General features: G+C 35.1%; 1 protein-coding gene across 8 annotated transcripts in view; it reads right to left on the reverse strand.

The window, feature by feature from the left end:
* CCDC18 (coiled-coil domain containing 18) overlaps positions 1–27,336 on the reverse strand; it is a 173,194-nt gene that overhangs the window by 66,379 nt on the left and 79,479 nt on the right. For all 8 annotated transcript variants that reach the window (XR_009493921.1, XM_059885079.1, XM_015464582.3 and 5 more), the window contains 6 exons: positions 24,170–24,269; positions 20,581–20,697; positions 19,756–19,899; positions 17,708–17,911; positions 15,822–15,959; positions 8,931–9,131 (listed from right to left, as the gene is read on the reverse strand). Coding sequence is in view for 7 of the 8 variants with exons in the window: in XM_059885079.1 (XP_059741062.1) it covers positions 8,931–9,131; positions 15,822–15,959; positions 17,708–17,911; positions 19,756–19,899; positions 20,581–20,697; positions 24,170–24,269 (904 nt within the window). In the remaining variant the exon portion in view is untranslated. The remainder of the gene's footprint in view (positions 1–8,930; positions 9,132–15,821; positions 15,960–17,707; positions 17,912–19,755; positions 19,900–20,580; positions 20,698–24,169; positions 24,270–27,336) is intronic.

Consider the following 27,336-nt stretch of genomic DNA (forward strand, 5'->3'; position numbering starts at 1 on the left):
CAGTCACACTAAGAAATGTGGTATCTCAGATAAGTAGGATTCCATTTAACTTAGAGTTCAACACCTAACTTTTATGAAGAAATGTAGTAAACCAAATATATTAAACATAATTCACCTTTTTCTTAAGACTCAAAGCAGCTCATTGTTGTGATCCTTACTGTAGTAGGCCATAATACACTGATGTTTTATGGCCTTCAGAAGACACACTCAAATACTAGGGTACTTTTTAGGCTATTAAACTGAAAAGATCAGTTGCCTCAGTGTTCTTTCTTCTCTTCTCCCTCACTTCTGTTCCTGTTCTCTGTCATTTACTGCTGCTTTCAGTGAATAGCTTTCCACTATTTATAGTTACTTCTAATTGTTACATTTATGCCAGCTTCTGCTCTTTTCTTAGTTTTTCTTCTTTCTCTCTCCAAACTAGACCTTAGAGCCAGCTAAAATTGACTTCGAGAGCTATTGTCAGAAAACAAAGAAAAAAAAAAAAGAAGAAAACAAAGAAACTCTACTTTTTGCCTGCTATCCTGGCTAATCATGGTACATGTTCTAAGATCTATGTATCTATAGTTCATTTAAGAATTGCTGCTATTCTGAGAATATTTTGACAACTTTCTAAGTAGCTGAATTTACACACTGCTGAATAATTGATAAGTGCAATCCACTGTATTTATCTCATTGGTAATATCTAACAAGTGAGCAGAGATTACTACTAATAAGTGACAGAGATATACTATGCAGAATCTTTAAAATTTGTAGATTGAATTTTTTGCAATGACGTTTTATAATTTTGTATAAATGTTATAAATCCCCAGAACACTAAGTATATTACTATTTCAATAAAAGTATAGAGGGTTCACCTGAAACATAATTCTGGATTCTGTTTATTCAACTTTCCTATAGTACTATGAATATCAAGCATTAAAAACAAAAAATCATGTATTTGGCTGCACTGGGTCTTAGTTGCCACACATCGGATCTTTAGTTGCAGCATGAGAACTCAGTTGTGGTATGTGGGATCTAGTTTCCTGACCAGAGACAGAACCAAGGCCCTAAGCGCTGGGAGTGCAGAGTCTTAGCAACTGGACCACCAGGTAAGTCAATATCAAGCATTTTATAAAAGGAATTTAAGTGCTTAGCATAATAATACAAGTATTTCCATAGTAATAATTGAGTTTCTTTGCTTTTCAATAACTTCCATTTTACTATAAAATCATTTATTGCTTCACAACTATCAGTGGGGTTGGTCTTTTTTAAGGTCTTCGCTGACAATGTTAATCATACATATCGGCAATTTGAACTAATATTAAATTATTCCTATGCATCAATACTGATATTAATTCCAAATTCAATAATAAACTGCCATGATCAATAAGGGTGAATAACTACCAAGAGTCTATCTGAAAAATCACATATGTACTCAAAACCAGTAAAAATATTTTTTTAATATAATCTTGCATTTTCTAATGATAGTGATGATGATCCAGGATCTCAGGTAAACAATGAAGAAGATGTAAGAAATGTTTACCAAAGGTCTAGAAGAACTAAGGACAAACAAGCAGACATGAAAAATGCACTAGAAGGAAACAACAAGAGACAGAGGAACAGGTAAGTGACCTGGAAGACAGAATGGTGATTGCCACAAAACAGAATATAAAAAAAAGAATGAAAAAAAAAAAAGAAAAAAAATGTAGACAGTCTAAGTTAATGCACCAACATTTGCATTATAGCGGTCCCAGAAAAAGACAGAGAAGGGACCCAAGAAAATATCTGGAGATAACAGCTGAAAACTTCCTCAATATGGGAAAAGAAATCATCAACCAAGTTCAGGAAATGCAGAGTCCCAGGCAAAATAAACTCAAGAAGAAACACACCGAGACACACAATAATTGATAAAATTAAAGACAAAGATAAAATATTAAAAGCAATAAGGGAAAAATGACAAATAATACTCAAGAGAACTCCCATCAGGTTATCAGCTGATTTCTCAACAGAAACTCTCCAAGCCAGAAGGGAATGGCATGATACATTAAAAGCGATGAAAGGGAAGAACCTACAACTGAGAATAATCTATCCAGCAAGACTCTCATTCAGATTTGATGGAGAAATCCAAAATTTTCCAGACAAGCAAAATTAAAAGAATTCAGCATCACCAAAACAACTTTACAACAAATACTAAAGGAACTTCTCTAGGCAGGAAACACAAAAGAAAAGACCTACAAAAAATAAACCCCTAACAATTAAGAAAATGGTAATAGGCCATATGTAAAATAGGTAGCCAACAGGAATTTGTTGTATGGCTCAGGAAACTCAAACAGGGACTCTGTATCAACCTAGAGAGGTGGGATGGGGAGGGAGACAAGAAGGAGGTTCAAAGGGACGGGACATATTTATACCTATGGCAGATTCATGTTGAGGTTTGACAGAAAACAAAATTCTTTAAAGCAACTATCCTTCAATAAAAAAATTAATTGAAAAAAAGAAAATGGTAATAGGATCATGTGGTGTGCTGTGCTTAGTTGTTCAGATTCTTTGTGACCCCATGGACTGTAGCCCGCCAGGCTCCTTTGTCCATGGGGATTCTCCAGACAAGAATACTGGAATGGGTTGCCATGCTCTCCTCCAGGGGATCTTCCCAATCCAGGGATTGAACCTGGGTCACCTACATTACAGGTGGATCCTTTATCTGAGCCACCAGGGAAGCCCAACAGGATCATAGGATCATACATAGTGATAATTACCTTAACTATAAATGGATTAAATGCACCAATCAAAAGACATAGACTGGATGGGCAGATGAGAGCATGTGCACATATACACTGCCACTTACCGTATTACTCTATGCCCAAAACTGTATGTAATTATTTCATATTGTGAGGTTCATTATGTTTCCATTATGGTTTGCAACTGTGATTATTTTTTATTTTTTGTCTGGCTATTGACTATGAAAACTGATAAACATCTTTCAGTATTATGATTATATAATTACTATTTTCTTAATATCATTGTATCATGATTGGTCAACAGAAAAGAGCAGAATTCTATATCACTAAAATTACCATTTAACAGAAAAACCTGTATTCACTTTTTAAAATCCAGATGCACAACAAAATTATCTTGGAATTTTTTGAAAAATAAAAATGCCCAGGTATTGCTACTCTTCTCCAAAGTGCCAAATGTATTTCTAGTGAACAGCCATGTTTAAAAACAACTGAACTATATGATGATCTTTTACTTTTATCTAGTTTGATTCATGTTTTCTATTTCATAGTCAATGCTCCCATTTCATTTAGCTTATGTTTTCCAATTTCTCTCTTTTTTGTTGTTGTTTCTCAAGACATTTCAAGTGTAGTAGAAAGGCTTTTGTAACATATATATATAGTATGTATAATATATGTATTTTATAAAAATTGTGAATTTTTGCCTAGCTAAATTTATGACACTTTGATTCTACTTGTTTGGCTTAGTATGAACAGAATGCTAGAGTTCTAATTTATATTCACTCAAATTTTGATATAGTGTCATGTATTTTGGCATCTAGTATTACTGGTAAAAGTCCAGAAAATGTATTATCTTAGTGATTTAAAAAGAAAATTTGAATGAGGCTTGAAACTTCTAATCCAATTCTGAGAATATAAAGAAATACTATGTTATTTAAAAAACACAGGAAATTAACAAGTGATACAGTATTATTAACTAAAGTACAGATGATGTTCAAATCTCACAGAATTTTATGCTGCCCATTATTTGTTTTCATACCTCATTAAAGACTCCACATTGTATTTAATTGCATCGAGGCGCTTCAGCTGCATGCAATAAATGCTGGTAAATTCTCTTTTCATTTTCATTCAATTACAAATATTTTCTAATTTTCCTTGTTATGGCTTCTTAGATACATCCATCATTTAAAAGTTGACATTAAACTTCCAAATACATGGGATTTTTTTTTTACGGTACCTTTAACATTAATTTCTCATTTTTATATTAATTTCTCATTAAATGCTTTCTCCTCTGCAATTACCCTCTGTTTTTTTTCAGTCTAACTTTATTGAGGCTTTTTTTTTTTCAATTGAGGCTTTTGATGGCTAAGTTGAAGCTCTCTCTTGGCAAATGTCACATTGCACTTGAAAAGATATGGGTTATTTTCAAATATCTCTTGATATTGATTTCTAACATAATATCACAGTGATAACAGAACTGACTCTATGATTTCAATACCTTTAGACCATGAAATTTTTGAACCTTGTTTTATGTCTTTGGATATGTTTTAGTGTCTCCTAGTTTACAATCTATGGGAACTTGAATATAACTTGTATCCTACTCATGTGTGAAAATGTATAAATCTTAATTATGTTGAATTGGTACACAGAGCTTTTCAGGTCTACTATATCCTTCTTCTCTGTATACTCATTCTATTAATTTTTGAGAGTTTGATATTGAAACTCCAACTAAAAATCTTAATTTATCTACTTAAAAAATTGTAATATATAGTGTAACTATATGTAATCTTGTTCTGTATTTTCCAAGTCTCCTGTAAATGAGTTATCATACTTTTATAACTAAAAAAAAAATTTTAAAACCCTCTAAAGTAAACATCATGATTCAACTGGCCAGGTCAAGATGGCAATATAGGCTCCTTTCATATCTCCTTCCATGTACAAATGATGAAATCTACAACTGTACAAGGAACAATTCCCTTTGAAAAAACTAGCTGAGAAACATCTACACACTGGGTGAATGAGAAAGTCCACATCAAAACTAACAGGAAAGCTGAACTTCACTTTTGCCATAAAGGCCATGCCAAGAACCGGCTATACAATGGGAAGGAACATCTGGCTTTCAGTTTCTTCCTTAAGAGTAAAGGGCTTGGATCCCACATGTAGTGTTCCAACTTTTAAGACTTCCATGTAAGCAATGGGTTTTCAAAACATTTAGCTGTGAAAGCCAATGGGGCCTGCGTCCGAGACCCACAAGATTATAGCAAACAAAGAAGCAGTTCTTAACAGGCTTGCAAGGATGTACCATGGTTAACATCATAGAATTCAGTACAGAAGAAGCAAGCAAGAAAATGTCCATCTCCCAGACTTTCTCCAAAATAGGTCTATTTTCATACTTTAAAAGTTTCTGTGCAAAGGTCAGGCTTCTATTTTAGCATGCATCTGGGGTACCTGTGGTGCTGGAGAAGACTCTTGAGAGTTCCTTGGAAAGCAAGGAGATCAAGTCAGTCAATATTAAAGGAAATCAACCTTGAATACTCTTTGGAAGGACTGATGCTGAAGCTCCAATACCTTGGTCACCTGATGTGAACAGCTGACTCACTGAAAAAGACCCTGATGCTGGGAAAGAGTGAAGGCAGGAGAAGAGGGTGACACAAGATGAGATAGTTGGATAGCATCACTGATTCAATGGACACGAACTTGGGCAAACTCTGGGAGATGATGGGGGACAGGGAAGCCAGGTATGCTGCACTCCATGGGGTCACAAACAGACCCGACTTGGTTACTGAACAACAAACAACAAGGGGCACCTGAAAGACCAGGGAAGCCAGAAGACACTTTCTCTACCTTCTCCCTCAAGCCTGTTCCAAATTACAAGTGTCTCCCTGGACTTTATGCCAGAAGTGTAACAAGGGACAAAGAAGGTCACTATATAATGCTAAAGGAATCAATCTAAGAAAAGAATAACATTTGTATATATTTTGCACCTAAAAAACACAGGAACACCCAAATATATAAAGTAAGTATTGACAGACCAGAGGGAGAAAGAGATAAGCATATAGGGGACTTCAATACCCTAGTTTCATCAATAGATAGATCATCCATACAAAAAATCATTATGAAAACATTGGACTTGAACTGTAAGTTAGACCAAATGGACTTAACAGTTACAGAATATTTCATCCAATACAGGGCAGGAGTGTACATATTCTTCTCAAGTTAATATGGAACATTCTCCAGGATGGATCATCTGTTAAGTCATAAAACAAGTCTTAATAAATTTAGGAAGATTAACAAAACAAAAACAAATTTAGGAAGATTAAAATCCTATAAAGCATCTTCCAACCACAATGGTAGAAAACCAGAAATCGACTACAAGAATAAAACTGGAAAACCCACAATTACGTGGAGATTAAACAACATGTGATGTAACTACCAATGTGTCAAAGAATAAACCAAGAGAAAAATAAAAAATTATTTTCAGACAAATTAAAATAGAAATATAGTAAACCAAAACTTATGGGACATAGCAAAAGCAGATGCAAGTGGGAAATTTATAGTGATAAACACTGTATTTATATAGTAAGAAACAAGAAAGACATCAATAAAACAACCTAAATTTCTACCTTAAAGAAACAGAAAAGGAAGAACAAACTAAGCCCAAAGTTAGGTGAATGAATGAAATAAAGATCAGAGTGGAAATAAATTAAAGATAGACTAAAAAGACAATATAAAAGATTAATGAAACTAATAGCTGAGTTCTTAAAAAAGATAAACACAATAGACAAACCATTAGCAAGGCTTAATAAGAGAAAAAGAGAGAGAACTTAAATAAAATCAGAAATGAAAGAGATGTTACAACTTGATACCAAAGAGATAAGGGATCATAAGGGACTACTATGAACAATTACACACTAATAAATTGGTCAGCCAAGAAAAAAACAGATAAGTCTTACAACCCACCAAGACCAAATAATGAAGAAATATAAAGTGAGATCTCAATAGACCAATTACCAGTAAGGAGACTGAATCAGTAATAATAATTTTAAAAAACCTCCCAAAACTGATTCACTTTGCTGTACATCAGAAACTAAAACACTGTAAAACAATATATTCCAGTATCAATAAAAAGTATTTTAAAATAAATAAATATTTAAAAGAAGTAACAGCAAACTGAATTCAACAATGCATTAAAAGAATCATATACCATGATCACGTGAGAGATTAGTTCCAGGGACGTAAGAATGGTTCATCATCTGCAAATTAATGTGATACCACATTAATAAAAAGAAGATAAAAATTATATGATCGTCTCAATAGATGGAGAAAAGCATTTGACAAAATTCAATATTCATTTATGATGAAAATGCACAATGCAACAAGTGGGTACAGGGGGAATGTACACCAAGATAATAAAGGTTATATATAACAAGTCCACAGTTAACATAACCCTAAACAGTGAAAAACTGAAAGCATTTCCTTTAACATCAGGAACAAGACAAGGAGGCTCTATCAAAATTTCAACAGTATTTTTCACAGATATAGAACAAGCTATCATAAAATTTGAATGGAACCACAAAAGACCCTAAATAGTTAAAGCAATTCTAAGAAATAACAAAGTTGGAAACATCATATTTCCTGATTTCAAACCATATTACAAAGCTATAGTAACAATAATAAAAACACTATGGTACACAGTAGTATAGAAATGGACACACAGATAAATGGAACAAAATAGATAGCCCAGAAATAAACCTATGCATGTATAGCCAGTTAATTTATGACAAAGGAACTAAGAACATACAATCAGGAAAGAATAATTATCTTCAATGAATCATGCTGGGAAAACCAGACAGCCAGATGCAAAAGAATGAAACTGGACCCCAGTCCTACACCATACACAAAAATCAACTGAAACTGAGAGTGAAGAAAAATTAGAGAGTAAGCATCTTGATATTGGGCATAGCAATGATTTTTTGGATTTGATAACAAAAGTAAAGGCAACAAAAGCAAAAATAAAAAAGAGGGACTATACAAACTAAAAAGTTCTTGCACAGCAATGGAAACCAGTAAAAAGGCAACATACAAAATGGGAGAAAATGTTTGCCAATCATTTATCTGATAAGCAGTTAATATCTAAACTACATAAAGAACTCATATAATTTAATAGCAAAGAAACAAACCATTCAGTTTTTAAAAAGGTAGAGGAATTGAATATACATTTTTTCAAAGAAGATATACAAAGGGCCAATAAGTACATGAAAAGGTACTCAATATCACTAATCTTCTGGGAAATGCATATCAACATCAAATGGGATATCACCTTACACCCACCAGAATGGCTATCAATAGAAAGACAAGAAATGAGTGTTGGCAAGGGTATGTAGAAAAGGGAGACCATGTTTACTGTTGGTAGGCAAGCTACCTAGTACAAGCACTAAGGGAAACAGCGTGGAGATTCTTCCAAAAATGAAAAATAGGAGTCTCATATGACCCAGCAACACCACTTCTGGGTATATATTCAAAGGGAATGAAAACAGGTTATTAAATGCACTCCTGTGTTCATTGCAACATTATTCACAATTAGCTCAGATAAGGAAAAAAGTACCCATTGATGAATGGATAAAGAAGATGTGGTAAATACATATATATAATGGAATGTACAATATGCCCTTTGGAACAACATCAATGGACCTTTAGGGCATTACACTAAGTGAAATAAAACAGAGAAAGACAAATACTGCATGATATTACTTGAATGTGGAATCTCAAAAAAAAAAAAAAATCCAAACTCATAGAAATAGCAGGAGAGTGGTTGCCAGAGACTAGGAGATTGGGAGGTGAGCAAAATAGGTTGCTCAAAGGGTACAGCTTTTCAGATATAAGATGACTGAGGGTTTAATGTATAATATGATGACTATAGTTGATAAAACCAGTGTATAAATGAAACTTGCTGAAAAAGTAGAACTTAAATGTTCTCACCAAAAAAAAGTTTTTAAAGTTCATGTTTGATCATAATTATTTCTCTTAAGGCAATATGATACATTCCTTATTAATAATCTCCAAATTCAGTATCTTCTAAATAAAGGGCCTTTTATTCAAAGGTCAATTTTTGGTTATTAAGTGTTCTACAAACTCCAGGAATTCTGATTATGGGGAAATCAGTCATAAATTTACTTCATTATAGTTCTGCTTTATGTATTTTATATGTTCACTTACCTTAATAAGTAATGCTTCATTTGTAGCTTCAATTACTTCATTCCTATCTTGGACTTGCTGATGCAAACTGCTTACAGTGTCCTGAGCTTCTTCTAATTCTAGTTTTGCTTTCTCTAATTGTTCATTTAGTTGCTGAACAGAAGTCTTTTGAGAATCAACAGAAATCTTCCACTTTGCATGGTTTTCCTGATGTGAAATCATCTACACAGCCCCCAAATTGAAAAGGAATGGAAGAAAGAAAATAGGATGAAGTTGGTTTCAATAACATTCTAATACTTTCCATTTCCCCTTGAAATAAAAGCAAATTGTTTATAGTTACAAATATGATTTCTCAACAAACAACATATTAGAGGGAAAATAGTCTTAAATTTACTTAAGAACAGTTAACTAAGTACAATGGACTACTTTTGGATACTGATTTGAAGAAATCAGCTATAAAGACCTTTATGAGGAAGACATAATCCAGATAACCACGACAGTGTGATCACTCACCTAGAGCCAGACATCCTGGAGAGTGAAGTTAAGTGGGCTTTCATGAGGTCGCTAAGAGTCGGACACGACTGAGCGACTTCACTTGCACTTTTCACTTTCATGCATTGGAGAAGGAAATCTGAACAATGACTACATGTTTGATGATATCAAGGAATTATAATCAAATTATAAGTATGAAAATGGCATTGTGGTTATATTTTTTAAATAGTTCTTATCTTTCAGATATATTTATTGAAATGCTTATTGATGAAACAATCATGTTTTGGATTTCCATCCCTCAAAATTACAGGATATGTGAGAGAGGGAAAAAAGAGAAATGAGAGAGGTTAAAGATATGGTAATCATACTTCCCAGTTTACCTACAATCATCTAGGTTTTATGCCTGGTATTCTGGTGTAATTAATAACAGCACTCTTCTTCATTCTCAAATTTCCTTTTATATAAAATAAATAGTCAACATTCTTACAAATTAAGTAAAATTGGCCATGAGCGGGCTTCTTGGTAAAGAATCTGCCTGCAATGCAGGACACCCTGGTTCAACTCCTAGGTCAGGAAGATCCCCTGGAGGAGGAAATGGCAACCCACTCCAGTGTTTTTGCCTGGAGAATCCCATGGACAGAGGAGCCTGGCATGCTACATACAGTCCATGGGGTTGCAAGACTCAGCCATGAGTTGAAAATTATTGAAGCTGAGCAATATATAGGAAAGAAATAAGGGAAAACAACAGAATGGGAAAGACTAGAGATCTCTTCAAGAAAATCTGAGATACCAAGGTAACCTTTTTCATGTAAAGACAGGCACAATAAAGGACAGAAACAGTATGGACTAAACAGAAGCAGAAGATATTAAGAGACGCAAGAATACAGAAGAACTATACAAAAAAGATGATAAGACAACGCGATGGTTGGATGGCATCACTGACTCAATGGACATGAGTTTGAGCAAGCTCTGGGAGACGGTGAAGACACAGAAGTCTGGCATGCTGCAGTCCATGAGGATGCAGAGTCAGACACGACTGAGAGACTGAACAACAACAAATACAAAAAAGAACTTAATGATCCAGATAACCACGACAGTGTGATCACTCACCTACAGCCAGACATCCTGGAGAGTGAAGTTAAGTGGGCTTTCATGAGGTCACTAAGAGTCGGACACAACTGAGCGACTTCACTTTCACTTTTCACTTTCATGCATTGGAGAAGGAAATGGCAACCCACTCCAGTGTTCTTGCCTGGAGAATCCCAGGAACAGAGGAGCCTGGTAGGAGGCCATCTATGGGGTCGCACAGAGTCGGACACGACTGAAGTGACTTGGCAGCAGCAGCAGCAGCAGCAGCAGCAGGAAGCATCAAGACAAACAAAGCTAGTGGAGGTGATGAAATTCCACTAAACTATTTCAAAACCTAAAAGAGATGCTGTGAAAGTGCTGAACTCAATATGCCAGCAAATTTGGAAAACTCAGCAGTGGCCATAATATTGAATAAGGTCAGTTTCCATTCCAATCCAAAAGAAAGGCAATGTCAGAGAATGTTCAAACTACTGTACAATTATGCTCATTTCACATGAGAGCAAGGTAATGCTAAAAATCCTTCAAGCTAGGTTTCAACAGTACATGCACCAAGAACTTCCAGATGTACAAGCTGGATTTAGAAAAGGCAATCAGAGATCAAATTGCCAACATCCATTGGATCACAGAAAAAGCAAGGGAATTCCAGAAAAACATTTCCTTCTGCTTCATTGACTATGAAAAAGCCTTTGACTATGTAGATCACAACAAACTGGAAAATTCTTAAAGAGATGGGAATATCAGACCACCTTACCTGCCTCCTATGAAACCTGTATGCAGGTCAAGAAGCAACTGTTAGAACCAGACATGGAACAATGGACTGGTTCCAAATCAGGAAAAGAGTACGTCAAGGCTGTATACTGTCACCCTGCTTATTTAACTTATATGCAGAATACATCATGCAAAATGCCGGGCTGGATGAATCACAAGTTGGAATCAAGAATGCTAGGAGAAATATCAATAACCTTAGATATGCAGATGATACCACCCTTATGGCAGAAAGCAAAGAGGAACTGAAGAGCCTCTTGATGAAAGCTAGCTTAAAACTCAACATTCAAAAAATGAAAATTATGGCATCTGGTTGCATCACTTCATGGATAGTAGATGGGGAAACAGTGGAAAGAGTGAAAAACTTTATTTTCTTGGGCTCAAAAATCACTGTTGATGGTGACTGCAGCCATTAAATTAAAAGACACTTGCTCTTTGGAAGAAAAGCTATGACAAATCTAGATATAGTATTAAAAAGCAGAGACATTTTGTTGCCTACAAAGGTCTGCATAGTCAGAGCTTGGTTTTTCCAGTAGTCATGTATGGATGTGAGAGCTGGACAATAAAAAAGGCTTGAGCAGCAAAGATTTGATATCCTTGAACTGTGATGCTGGAGAAAACTCTCGAGAGTCCCTTGGACAACAAGGAGATCAAACCAGTCAATCCTGGAGGAAATCAACCCTGTATATACATTGGAAGGACTGATGTTGAAACAGAAACTCCAATACTTTGGCCACCTGATGCAAAGAGCCCACTCACTGGAAATGACCCTGATGCTGGGAAAGATTGAAGGCAGGAGGAGAAGGGGATGACAGAGGAGGAGAAGGGGACGACAGAGGATGAGATGGTTGGATGGCATCACCAACTCAACGGACATGGGTTTGAGCAAACGCTGGGAGATGGTGAAGGACAGGGAAGCGTGGTGTGCTACAGTCCATGGAGTAGCAGAGTAGGACATGACTGAGCAACTGAACAACAATAACAATATATAGGAAAATTTATACCATTCTACTTCTGATTATGTTAAAAATTTTCCATAATAAAGTTTTTAAAAATCTCATTTTATTGAGAAAATCAGCTTTGCAATTGAGTTTCCTGACAATTCTAAAACCTGTATTTTAAAAATTAGTTAACAATTATCAATCCCTTTTCCTATTTAATAACATACTTTCATTTTATATTCAAACAACATCAGATCAGATCAGATCAGTCGCTCAGTCGTGTCTGACTCTTTGTGACCCCATGAATCGCAGCACGCCAGGCCTCCCTGTCCATCACCAACTCCCGGAGTTCACTCAGACTCACGCCCATCGAGTCAGTGATGCCATCCAGCCATCTCATCCTCTGTCGTCCCCTTCTCCTTTTGCCCCCAATCCCTCCCAGCATCAGTCTTTCCAATGAGTCAACTCTTCGCATGAGGTAGCCAAAGTACTGGAGTTTCAGCTTTAGCATCATTCCTTCCAAGAAATCCCAGGGCTGATCTCTTTCAGAATGGACTGGTTGGATCTCCTTGCAGTCCAAGGGACTCTCAAGAGTCTTCTCCAACACCACAGTTCAAAAGCATCAATTCTTCGGCGCTCAGCCATCTTCACAGTCCAACTCTCACATCCATACGTGACCACAGGAAAAACCATAGCCTTGACTAGACGAACCTTTGTTGGCAAAGTAATGTCTCTGCTTTTGAATATGCTATCTAGGTTGGTCATAACTTTCCTTCCAAGGAGTAAGCGTCTTTTAATTTCATGGCTGCAGTCACCATCTGCAGTGATTTTCGAGCCCAGAAAAATAAAGTCAGCCACTGTTTCCACTGTTTCCCCATCTATTTCCCATGAAGTGATGGGACTGGATGCCATGATCTTCGTTTTCTGAATGTTGAGCTTTAAGCCAACTTTTTCACTCTCCACTTTCACTTTCATCAAGAGGCTCTTTAGTTCCTCTTCACTTTCTGCCATCAGGGTGGTGTCATCTGCATATCTGAGGTTATTGATTTCTTCTGGCAATCTTGATTCCAGCTTGTGTTTCTTAAAAACATCTTTCTTAAGAACAACCACAACAAACCTATATATATATTTTTAACCTGCAAGTATTTATTTTAATTACTCCTATTTGAAGGTTCTTTTTTGGAAAATTTTATTATCCACTCTTTGCATTCCTTAAAGGTTCCCACAGGTTTGGGCAAATTCATATTATCCTCATGACTATGTTTTTGAGGGACTCTAGGTATGTTAGCAGATTCATTTTCAATTTACTTCACAAGAGCTCTGTAACCCTCAATAATGTTGCAACCAATAGCATGCTGTAACTTGTGTAAATGGATAGGGAAAAGGGTTTCGGGGCACTGGTCAGCTTCTTCCAAATGTTTGGAACCTTGCAGAGACAGAAACTGGTTCTAGGAGCTTTACTATCAAGCCATACAAAATTACTTCACAGTAGCCTTTAAGTCATTTGCCATATTCTTCACTGATAACTTTGGTGTTTCCTAGAGATCCAATCGGAGAAGGCAATGGCACCCCACTCCAATGCTCTTGCCTGGAAAATCCCATGGATGGACAGCCTGGTAGGCTGCAGTCCATGGGGTCACAAAGAGTTGGACATGACTGAACGACTTCACTTTCACTTTTCACTTTTATGCACTGGAGAAGGAAATGGCAACCCACTCCAGTGTTCTTGCCTGGAGAATCCCAGGGACGGGGGAGCCTGGTGGGCTGCCATCTATGGGGTCACACAGAGTCAGACACAACTGAAGCGACTTAGCAGCAACAGCAGCAGAGATCCAATGCACTGTATATAAATACTGCATTTCTCTGGGAGGGTGTCTTTCTGTAAGGATCATTGAAAAACTATTCAAAAGTCTTGGGGAGCCTCAGGATGGGAGGTGATCCAATCTGATCATGAATATAAGGTAATGGGTCCAAGGGAATCACTGTCTGGCTGGAAGATCTCATTTATCAAAAGCTGTTCCACAAGCATCTAACTTACACTGTGACACAAGTGCTGGTCTCTTTGAGATGAGTGTTTTTACTGTCTGCTTATGAGTGCCATACTGTTTGCATAATGACAGGTCTCTTCCATTCACATCATGTTCCTATGTAGAGCTTTCAACCTTCTATACCACCACGAGAGTTAATTGGACCTATATGTCTGGGATCTAACCAGAAAAGCTTTGTGCTGGGTGCCTTCATCCCTAACAGCCTCAAAGCCACCAGTGGCAGCCCCTGTGAAAGTGTCCATATTAGGTATTTTCATATGCTGCATATAAAATATTAATACCAGATATTAAACAGCAATACTAGAACCAATTTTTACAATTCATTTTTTGTACTATCTGCTTATAAATAATTTCAAGAGGCTTATAAAACTAAAACTAAAAAATTGGATAATTAAAATAAAAGTAGAAATATAGACCATGTAAAAAAAGCTTATTGAGTTGCTGCTGGCAAATTCTTGAGATGGACCAATTATTACTGAAGGTCACCAAGTTGACCAGTTAACATCAAATAATTATGCTGAACTCATCAGCATTCACTTTTATCTCCAAAGACTAAAGGTTGTAATCTCTTGGCCTTAGGACTGGATTGAGCATGCAAACGTGTTTTGTTTGGCAGACACAACGTTTTCAAAGAAATTTGACTCTAAATGCATTTAAGCAAGACATGTTAACCAAAAACGCAATTTATTCCTCAAAAAGATGTTAACCAAACTTCCTCAAAACGAGTTTAACATAAATGTCTTTGAGATGGTTAGATAGCATCACTGACTCAATGGACATAAATCTGAGCAAATTCCAGGAGACAGTGGAGGACAGAGGAGCCTGGTGTGAGGCAATCCATGGGGTCACAAAGCGTCGGACGTCTTAGTGACTAAACAACATTTGCAACAAGCACCATCCACAAAAATGCTTTATTAGAACACTTTATAAGGAAACTTAAATTTGAATATCTTCAAATACAGTTTTAAAAAAGACAAGAAATGCTATTCTAATTGATAACACTGTCCATCTCTGTAAAGGCTCAGGACATACTGATGAAGAGCAAATTATTGTATTGCTGCTCTAACTTATGATCAGAGCAAACCTTGAAAATTACCACACATTAATAGATTGACATCACATGAAACTGTTTACATTGGTTATTAAATACCTCCAGGTAGTTTTGACAAGTGTTACTTTATAAAAAGTTATGACAATGATAATAATGTGCCAGGCTCTGGTGTAAGAACATTAACTACATTAATTCACTTAATCCTCCACACAGTTCTATGAAATAGATAGCATTATTATATCCATTTTAGTCAGAGATGTTAAGTTAGTTGCCTAAGGTTACATAAGTACCAAGTAATGAACTGAGATTTAGAACCAGTATGCCTGTCTAAAGAATTCAAGCTCTTAACCCATAGAGTATTAGTACACTGGAATATGAAGCGAAAATAATATGTTCAGCCTACCAGAAATGAAAAGACCAAATGTATTTCTCTATAATAAACATTTAAAAGCTAGATTTATACTTTGTTCAGATAGATCAACACACTTTAGCAGGGAGTAATGGAACAAATTAAATTTTTCTTTACCTCTAGATGATATGCTTCTTTGAGAGATTCTACTTCTGTTGACAATTTCTTGATTTCTGCTTGCATTCTTGCTTCTAACTGAGTTTCACGTACTTGAGAAGCCCCCAGTTCTTCAGCTAAATATTTTCCATGAGCTTCCTTGAAAATGACATATTAAGTAAAGGTTACACTACTTGTTTATTTGGTTATTGTAGCTAAACAATTCAGCACACTTATGGAAGTACTTCAATCTTTTGTAATACTGTATGAACACTCATACACAGTTACCTTATTAAATGTATACTTTATAAAGTGTAACAATCTAGAATTTAATCGAGATATTTAAGAGAGTACTAATGGGAAAGTATCATTGTTTATTGTTTATTGTTTATATATTGTTTATTAATATAAGTTCACTAATCAATGCTTTTTGTAAAATAAACTAATAACCATGGAACACTGAGCTTTAGCAGACAGTAGTCTCCTCTTTAGACATGCCTAAGTATTTTTGCTCACCATATGTGCTGTTTGCTTATCTACAGTTGTGCATTTATCAAACATATCTATGACAGCTGTGTTTGCGACTACAATTATGTAATTTTATTATACATTATGAATACAGATGAAATGCACATGCAAAAGGAATGTTTTTATATGAAAAATAAGTTATATGCTTTGAGACAATTCAACGAGTCACAAATGTTTGCTACCTAATTAGTTGTAAAATATTGTGGGAAATCTCATACAAAATATAAGAGATGTTGTCCTCTGACTGATTTATGAATGTCTCTTAACTCTTAAAAAACCAAATTGGAAGCTATAGATGATGGCATATCAGTGTGGTTTATGCAAGAAAAACTAGGTGGAATGTTATCAAGTGACCCTACCCATATACAAAAAGCCAAGATTTGGTCCCACATTAAAAGGTTAACAAATGACTGTAAATTTAGAGTTTGGGGTTAAAATATAATATTTAAACAATCATTCTTAATAATTCTCCACTTTCATTTAGTTATTTGATTAATTGAGCTTGGTTTATCAGATAAAATCAATTATATTACATTTAGATATCACTGATAAGGACAGAAATGAGATAAAAGTAGATAGCTTCCCTTCTCCTAGTAGACTCCCAAGTACCTGACATAGTCTAATAAAAATCCCCTATATATTTTTTATTAGTCTAACCATCCAGAAATGTAAATAAAAATGTCATCAGGTTAACCAAAACTAAATGTAAAAACACTTTTATTCAAAATCCATACTTAATTAGAACCATAGAACCATAGTAGAAAGCAGAAAAATCACAAGAACTTTTGTAGAATATCAATAAATAATTTTTCTTGAAGTCTAAGTAATTAAGCCAAGCATATTAATCTAAATATTTTTAAGGCAAGTTGTTAATTTTCTATGTAATACTAGAGAAATACAATTTACATTAGTAGTCTTGCTATTTAAAAGCACTTTTCCTCCCCAAGGTTCTAGACTGCAGGTTTCTAATAGTTATAAATCTAGATAGTTTTCATCTATAAATGGCTACAAATGCAAAACTTTTTACTTAAAAAATATGCATTAGATTTCTTTTTCTGTCCCAGGGGTAGCTCAAATTCAGTTCAAAGTCTGAAAGTGCTTTGTAACTTATATTATTGAAAACTAACCAGTTTGACTAAAATTCAGTTCTGAGAGACTTCCTGATTACACTACAATGCTAGGCTAAATATAACACAGGTTTTTTTTTTTTTTTTTTTTTTGAGTAATATATACATAAAACAAAATTTATCACCTTAACTATTTTTAAGTACATTTATACTGCTGTGGAACAACTTTTATAAGAACAATATTCTACTGTCAAAACAAGCAAATGTTAAAAACTAAGATTTTCAATAAGATAAAATTAGAATAGGAATTACTTTCTCTTTAGAGAGTTGCTTTATTTCCTCAAGTTCACTTGAGAGCCTTTCTATTTCTCTCTGTGCTTGGACTTGTTGATGACGAGCCTCCACCAATTCTTTATGAGAGTTCTGCATCTGCTCCCGAGTTAGTCTCAATTCTTGCTCCAAATCTATGGCCTCCTTGTACTGAGTTGCAATGTACTGTTCCTGCTCTTTCATAACCTGAAGTACACAAGACATTTGTAGGTTTCAAAATAAAATGACCCAGATAACCTATTTCTTACTCTGATTTCTCTTTTAATAAGTGACATACTCCCTCCCAACTAAATGTCTATATAGTTTAATATACAATGAATATAAACCACTGTGAAACTGATATTCAGAAAAGAAAACTTTTTTAATAGTAAGAAAATGACAAAAGTACTGTAATAAATCTAGGACTCACTGGTATATTTTACACGCCTTCAACATGCAAGCTGCATAATCCTTTAACAGTATGAAGTAACATGACAGAATACATAATAATATAAAGAGAAGAAGTTAATATTTGATTATCCATGTCAAAGATGGAGAAAATACTAGTATAAATAAAGCCCACCATTAATCCACAAAGCTGGGTTAAGAACGACCTTATTCTCTGCAAAAGTGAAATTTGTTACTGGGACTGCTGCTATTCTCTCTGAAATATTTTACATTCCTCAGTTAAATTCCTGCTGCTGCTGCTGCTGCTAAGTCACTTCAGTTATGTCCGACTCTGTGCGACCCCACAGATGGCAGCCCACCAAGCTCCCCCATCCCTGGGATTTTCCAGGCAAGAACACTGGAGTGGGTTGCCATTTCCTTCTACAATGCTTCCTGAAAGTGAAGTCTCTCAGTCTTGTCCGACTCTTAGCGACCCCATGGACTGCAGCCTACCAGGCTCCTCCATCCATGGGATTTTCCAGGCAAGAATACTGCAGTGGGATGCCATTGCCTTCTTCAAGTTAAATCCCTAGTAAAGTTCTATTTCCAGAAGAAAAAAAATTCAGTAAAAAGTCAATTAGTTCTAAATCAGCTTGATGACATAGATAAGATGGTAGGTAATGACACTTAACTTTAGGACTGATAAGAAAGAAAGAAACCAGTACAAAGCACAAGGAACCTGATGTCTAGAATGGGGGCCCCAGGTCCCATTGTGTATCAGTATAAACCTCATGTAAATACTTTTAGCCAGCCCTTGTTTGAGAACATGAAACAACTGAGTCAACAATCTTTTTCTTTTTCTCACTAGAACCCAAACTTGCTCTCAGAGACCCTGCTTAATTTATATATATATATATATATATATATATATATATATATATAATTCAACTAATATTTATTCATGCTTACTATGTGCTATGTACTATTATAGGTATTGAGGATAAAGGAGAAAACAGGAAATAAAGTAGTTACCCTTGTAGAGTTTATGACTGGAAGAGACAGAAAATCAGTTAATCAAACACCAGAAGGAGCTACACAGTAAGTTTTAAAACTGAGCATAGTATTTAAAAACAAGAAAAAGTTACATCTACAAGAGCTCTTAGAAGCAAATTCACTTTTTAAAAAGGCAAGTGGGTAGAATGGGTTCAGAAGTCAACACATGTGCAAACTGATAATAAGAAGTTATCAAAATTCATCTGGCAACTCGAAGTACTTGACATCAATAATACACTGTTATCTGTTAATTCATTCTCTGAACAGAGTTCTTCAAGGACAAAGTAGTGCATCCTAGTAATATCTGATCTTCAGTTCTATCACATAGTAGGTTCTCAATTAAAATATTTATTTATCGACCAAGTGAGCATATATCATGGATTTACTATGTAAGAGATATCATGCCAATGCCTATAGGGAATGTAAAGACAAATAACATGGTAACTCACCAATCATAAAGTAATTAAGAAGATAAGGAAATTAATAGATATCTGGCACAAATAATTAGCCAGTTTCTGTGCATATTAAATACCAATCACATATAAAACCAATCAGTTTAAAACAAAGATCTGTATCAACCTTGTTCCTTAGGAGGAAAATAATTTGCTTACACTCTCCATTTCTTTCATCTTTTGTTGTGTCCGTTCAGTTTCTTTTTTCAGTTGACTTATCTCTTGTTCATTTTGTAGTGTTATAAACTCTTTTTCTCGAAGTTGTTCTTTGGAATTTTGCAATTTTTCATTCAAACTTTCTATCTGAATTTTAAACAGAGCAATGTTAATGTAAATAAAGAAAAATAATTCTTCCATCATAACTGTAATCCATGTAAGTCAAGCTTTAAACTTGTATATCTAAAATGGCAAAATTTTAAAATGTGTTTTTCTTGAGACAAACATAACTTTGACATAAGTATCAGAATTTTGTGCCTAATAAGATGCTTATATGTATAACTAAAATATACTATGTTGCACACTTGGTGTTTTCATTAAAAAAAAAAAAAGTAACTATATGAGGTGGTAGATATGCTAATTAGTTTAATTCTGATAATTATTTCAAAATGTGTATGTCCATTAAAACATGACATTGTACACCTAAAATACATGGCACTTTTTATTCTCAATTATACCTCAATAAAGCTGGGGGAAAATTTAAGAGAAGAAAATGAATATAACGTAGCAAGTACAAGATAATTAAAATTATGCATCATTGAGAATTCCCTGGCAGTCCACTGGTTAGGACTCCACACTCTCATTGCTAAGGGATCAGATTCAATCCCTAACTGGGAACCTAAAATCCCACAAGTTGTGTGGCACAGTTCAAATGCAGTATTTTTACTGTATGTATTCTAGTCAAAAGCCATTTTATGTGAATAGTATATGTTTATAGTTAAGGAGTCATTTTTAAAATAATTTAAGACATAATTTTTAATAATTTACCTGTCTGCTGCTTTCTTTAAGTTCCAATTCTGATTTCTCCACAGTACCCTCTAGTTTAATTATTTTCTGTTCCATTTCTCCCCTGTGCCCACGAATAGTCATATCCAAATGTGTAACCTAAACACAAAAGCAACATTAAGCTATTGTTCAATCTTATTCTAATGTGAAAAACTGTATGCCTGGAATGTTATTTAGAATTGTTTACAGTGGAGAAGGCAATGGCACCCCACTCCAGTACTCTTGCCTGGAAAATCCCATGGACGGAGGACCCTGGTGGGCTGCAGTCCATGGGGTCACTAAGAGTCGGAAACGACTGAGCGACTTCACTTCACTCTCACAGTGGGTATAACTGAAGAATAAATGCACCTCAAATCAATTATTAAAAAGAATGAGAAAAATAATCATTGCTTAATAATACTGGATCTTGAGCCCAATATATAATCATATATTCACATAAGTGACAAAATTTTGTCACTTATGATCACATAAGTGACAAACTTCATTTTATGCTAAATACTACAATGCAACATGAAAACCATGGGATGCAGCAAAAGCACTGCTTAGGAACATCTATGCACTGAATGCATATATGAGAAAAGAAGAAAGATCTAAAATTAATCACTTGAGCTTCCATCTTACAAACTAGAAAAGCAAGAGCAAATCAAATCCAAACTAAGCAGAAGAAAAAAAAAATGCTAAAAACCAGAGTAGCAATTAAAATTAGGGAATCAATAGAGAAAATCAACAAAGCCAAAAACTGGCTCTTCATGAAGATTAATAATAGCAATAAGCCTCTAGCCAGACTAACAAAAAAAGAGAGAGAAGATATAAATTGCTAATATGAGAAATGAAAAAGGAGATTTTACTACAAATATCAAGGACATTAATAGGATAATACAGATATATTATAAACAGCTCTTAGTCCATGAATTTAAATAAAATTAGATGTAATTGGCCAGTTACTCAAAAGGCACAATCTGCCAAAACTCATACAAGAAGAAATGGATAATCTGGATAAGCCTATATCCACTAAAGAAACTGAATCAATGATTAATAACTTTCCAAAACAGAAAGCCCCAGGTTCAGATGGGTTCATTGGTAAATTCTATTGAACATTTAAAGAAGAAATTATGCCAATTCTTTACACTCTCGCTTAGAAGATAGAAACAGAGGAAGTACTAACTCATTCTCTAAGGCTAGCATAACCCTAATACCAACACCAGAGACATTATAAAGAAAGAAAACTATAGACCAGTATCTTTCATGAACATAGATGTAAAAATTCTCAACAAAATATTAGTGAATCATACTCAAGAATGCATAAAAAAAACTATACTCCACATTTGAAAGTTAATTAATATAACTAACCACATTAAGAAAAAAAAAATCACAGAGGAACCAGAGATCAAATTCCCAACATCCACTGGATCATAGAGAAAGCAAGGGAATTCCAAAAAAAGCTACTTCTGCTTCAGTGACTACACTAAAGCCTTTGACTGTGTGGATCACCACAAACTGTGGAAAATTCTTCAAGAGATGGGAATACCAGACCACTTTACCTATTTTCTGAGAAACCTGTATGCAGGTCAAGAAGCAATAGTTAGAACTGGACATGGAACAATGGATTGGTTCCAAACTGGCAAAGGAGTACATCAAGGTGTATATTGTCACCCTGTTTATTTAACTTATATGCATAGTACATCATAAGAAATGCCAGGCTGGATGAAGCACAAGCTGGAATCAAAGATTGCTGGGAGAAATATCAATAACCTCAGATATGCAGATAAGAGCATGCTTATGGCAGAAAAGCCAAGAGCAACTAAATAGCCTCTTGATGAAAGTGAAAGAAGAGAGTGAAAAAGCTGGCTTAAAACCCAACAATCAAAAAACTAAGATCATGGTATCTGGTCATATCACTTCAGGGCAAAAAGATGGGGAAAAAGTGGAAACGGTGAAAGATTTTATTTTGGGGGGCTCCAAAATCACTGTAGACGGTGACTGCAGCCACAAAATTAAAAGACATTTGTTCCTTAGAGGAAAAGCTATGACAAACCTAGACAGCATGTTAAAAAGGAGAGACATCACTTTGCTGACAAAGGTGTGTATAGTCAAAGTTGTTATATTTCCAGTAGTCATGTATGGAGGGTGTTGGACAATAAAGAAGGCTGAGTGCTGAAGAACTGATGCTTTCAAATTGTGGTGCTGGAGAAGACTCTTGAGAGTCCCTTGGACAGCAAGGAGATCAAATCAGTCAATCCTAAAGGCAATCAACCCTGAATATTTATTGGAAGGACTGATGCTGAAGCTCCAATACTTTGGCCACCTGATGAGAAGAGTCCACTCATTGGAAAAGACCCTGATGCTGGGAAAGATGGGGGGCAGGAGAAGAAGCGAGTGACAGAGGATAAGATGGCTGGATGGCATCAATGACTCAATGGACATGAGTTTGAAAAACCTCTGGGAGATAGTGAAAGACAAGGAAGCCTGGCGTGCTGTAGTACATTGAGTCACAAGGAGCTGGACACTACTTAATGACTGAACACAATCAACAACAACTGTATAATATTCTGGAAAAGGCAAAACTAGAGACAGAAAAAAGATCACTGGTTACCATGGTTGGGGGAAGAGAGAGAGGGATGAGTAAGTGGGGTACAGAGGATTTTTAAGGCACTGAAGATATTCTGAATGATACCATAATGATGGATTCCTGTCCAACCTCATAGAATGAATAACACAAGAGTGAATGATAATATAAACTATGGATTTTGGGTGATTATGAAATGTCAATGTAGGTTCATCAGCTTTAACAAATATACCTTTCTGGAAGGAAATGTTGATAATGGGGGAAGGTTGCACCTTCTATGGGGCAGGGTGGGTATGTGGGAAATCTCTGTACCTATTGTTCAATTTTGCTGTGAACTTCAATCTGCTCTAAAAAATAAGTCTTTTAAAAAAGATGCTGCAGAGCTTCCCTGGTAGTCCAGTGGTTAAGAATCAGTCTACCAGTGCAGGCGACATGGGTTCAATCCAATTCCACATGCCGCGGGACAACTAAGCCCATGAGCCACAACTACTCAAGCCCACATGCCTTAGAGCCTGTGCTCCGCAACAAGAGAAACCGCTGCAATGAGAAAACCTGTGTACCACAACTAGAGAGTAGCCCCCATTCACCACAACTAGAGAAAACCCATGCAAAGCAACGAAGAACCAGTGCAGCCAAAAATAAATAAATAAAATTATATTTAAAAAGATGCTGCTAAAAATGCCTTCTGGATATTTCCATTCCTTCAATAAATACTAGTTGAGCAAGTAACTCCTTTAATCACATTTTCTTCTGATATACAGTAGTATAAGAGATCAAAAGGTTCAGACACTAAGCTAACCTTCACTCCTGAAAATCCACCTGCTGTAAAAATAGCAAAAAAAAAAAAGAGAGAGAGATGACATATTTCTAATTTAAAAAATACTATGTGCACAGAAAAAACAAATAGCTATAAAAACTATTTTACCAAAATGAGGGGACCTCTGAAACCTCAAGTGATTGTATTTTAACAGAAAATTTCATTAAAATATAGTTAAGAAAACCAACTTGAGCTGCTCTTTGCTTTAGCTCCCAATTTCTCTCCTTAAGTGCCTGATCCATTTCAAGAAGTTCTTGCTTTTTGTCTTCAATCTCCATCTTGCATTCCCTGAAATTTATCAAAGTGAAAAAGACCTAAGCAGGTAAGTAGGAATATTATAGTTTTAAAAAATCAAATCAAACTTACTCTTCCTGTAAGTTAAGGGACAGGATACATTCAATTATTTCAGATTGAGAGACTTCAAATTAAAGGAATAATGCATAAAGAAAACAATTGATATCAATACAATTACTTTAATATCATGTTCTAAAAAGGCACAAGTTAACTTAAATTCTACTTCTGCAGACAATGTAAGCTAAATGCTAAAAGCACTCCCAAGAAATAGGATTGAATCAGTATAAGAATTTTTAAAATATATCTATATTTTAATCTATAGATCAAAGGAGTGTTTGAAAGTCTTTTATATGTAACAGCTATGAGTTCACTATAATTGAACGAGGCATTTGTCTCATGGCTGATGTCCTTGATATCCACAGTTTAGTAAATGACCATTGTATTTCTTACAGGAATTTTACTCAAAATGACACCTTATATTTAGTGAAGTAGTGAAATCTACTACAGAAATATTTTAAATGTTTTTAAAAAAATTCTAGCCCTTCTAAAACACTAATTTAAGAATTATTTTATATTATAAAGAAACTTAAAATGACATAACTTCAAGATTTATATCACTTTGAAGCTTGTGATCAGAGAATTTTAATTCTGAACTCTAAGTTCTGATATGACAAAGGATTAAAATGTTGTTGATCTTGAATCATCAAATGATTTTCTAGTCTTAAATATGAAACAATATAATAAAGATACTGAATTTAAAAAGCAGGTTCTGAACTTCTTTAATGAGCTGTTTACTGTTCCCCTAAAAGCCTGAAGAGTTAATACAAGACTAATATTCTAAAAGTAATATAAAATGAATTCTAAAGATAACTCTAATTGCTGTCTATAAGAATAGCTGTGCTTCTAAAATTCAGCTACTAGCTAGAATTTTAAGATTTTGTTTTTACTTCTCTCATCCATCCATTCCCTTATTTATTTAGTAAATATTTACTGGATGTTTCCTAAATGTCAAGGTTCTATGACTATGGATTTAATAGTCAACAGGATATTTGTCCTTCATCACATGGAGTTTACATTCTACTAGCTCCAGAAGAGATGGACTATAAATAATAATTCCACAAGAAAAATATAAAATGCTATGTCAGAGCATTAAACACAATGATGAGACAGTGACTGGGAGACTATTTCAGAATAGGTGGTCAGGGAAGGAGGGCCCTCTGAGGTAATGTGAAGGGTATGAAGAAACTGGCCAACAATTATTTCAGGCTATTTCAGGCCAAAGAAACAGCTATGGCAAAAGTCCTAAGGTGGGAAAAAACTTTGTAAGCTTTAAGTAGAATAAAAAGGTCAGCAGCAAGGAGAACAATATAGAATGAGGCCAGAGAAATAGGCAGAAACTTTGTTATGCAGGACTTTGTATTCTAGGAAAAGGAGCTTGGAATTTTTTTTTCAACTGTGGTAAAATACACATAAGATTTACCATTTTAACTACTTTAAAGCATATAGTGCAGTTACACTGAATACATTCACAATGTTATGTAACCATCATCACTATTTCCAGTACTTTTTCATTACTCTGAGTAGAAACCCCATACCCATTGGCAGTTTTCTTCCATTCTCCCTTCCCCCAGTCCCAGACAACAATTAATCTGCTTTCTATCTCTGTGGATTTGCCAATTCTGGATATTTCATATAAATGGAATTATGCAACATGTATGTGGTTTCTTTCATTTAGCATATTTGTAAGGTTTATCCGTATTGCAGCACGTGTCAGTACTCTATTCCTTTTCATGGCTGATTTGTATGGATATACCACACTGGTTTATCCATTCACAGCTATCAGTATCCATCTGGGTCGTTTCCACTTGGTGGCTATTGGGAATAGAGGTGCTACAAACATTTGAGCACAATTTTTGTTTGAATATCTCTTTTCAATTCTTTTGGGTACTTAAACCTAACAGTGGAATTACTGAGTTACAAGGTTAATACTATGTTTAAACTCACTGATGAACTGCCAAACTGTTTTTCCACAGAGGCTGGAACTTTTAAAATTTCTCATCTGTTATTTTCTATTTGGGTGTTTTGTTTTTATTACAGCCACCTTAGTGGGTGTTCTGAAGTGGTATCTCATCATGGTTTTGATTTATATTTCTGAAGGAGCTTGGGTATTACTCTGAATCTTTTGGGAAGTCATGAGAAAGTTCAAGTAGGAAAGCAATATGATCTGACTTATGTTTTAAATCATAAACTTAAATCCATTCTGTGGTGAATGAATTGTGAGGAAGGTCAAGAATTTAAGCTGGCAGACCAGTTAGGAAGCCTCAGCAACAGAACAGGTGGGAGATGATGATGGCCTGGGCTAAGTAGCAGAAAAAAGGCCAAGAAATCAACAGATTTCAGAATATGTTTTGGAAATAAAGTTGACATAACTTGCTAATTGGGCTTCCTAGGTGGCATTAGTGGTAAAGAACTTGATTGCCAATGCAGGAGACATAAGAAACATGGGTTTGATCCCTGGGTAGGGAAGATTCCTGGGAGAAGGGTCTGGCAACTCACTCCAGTAGTCTTGATGGGAAATTCCATGGATAGAGAAGCCTGGTGGGCTATATAGTTCATGGGGTTGCAAAGAGTCAGACATAACTGAAGTGACTTTACAGGCAAGTTGCTAATAGACTGGATGAAAAAGGGGAGGGAAAGAGATAAAAGTAATCTTATATATATAGATTTCTGATTTAAGCCAATGCATAATAATGAGTTGGAGGAAGTACAGGGTTATGAATTTTAAAAATGAATTGTTTTAGTCAAGTTTAAAATGCCTCTTTAAAATACTTAAGTGGAGATAGCAAGTAAGTCATTAGATAGGAGTCTGGAGTTTGGAGATGAGGTCATTACTAGAGATAATACGTGTTTAGAAGTCTCTGGTACATTGTACTGATATTTAAAGCTACATGAAACTTACTAAGAATGAGTTTGTGAGTAGAAAAGGGAAGGGGTGCTGCACTGAATCAAAGGATACAACATCTAAGTTTGTGGATCACCTTGCTACTCTCTATCCTGTTCA

Source organism: Bos taurus, chromosome 3 (genome assembly GCF_002263795.3).
Source record: "Bos taurus isolate L1 Dominette 01449 registration number 42190680 breed Hereford chromosome 3, ARS-UCD2.0, whole genome shotgun sequence".
Classification (NCBI taxonomy): domain Eukaryota; kingdom Metazoa; phylum Chordata; class Mammalia; order Artiodactyla; family Bovidae; genus Bos; species Bos taurus.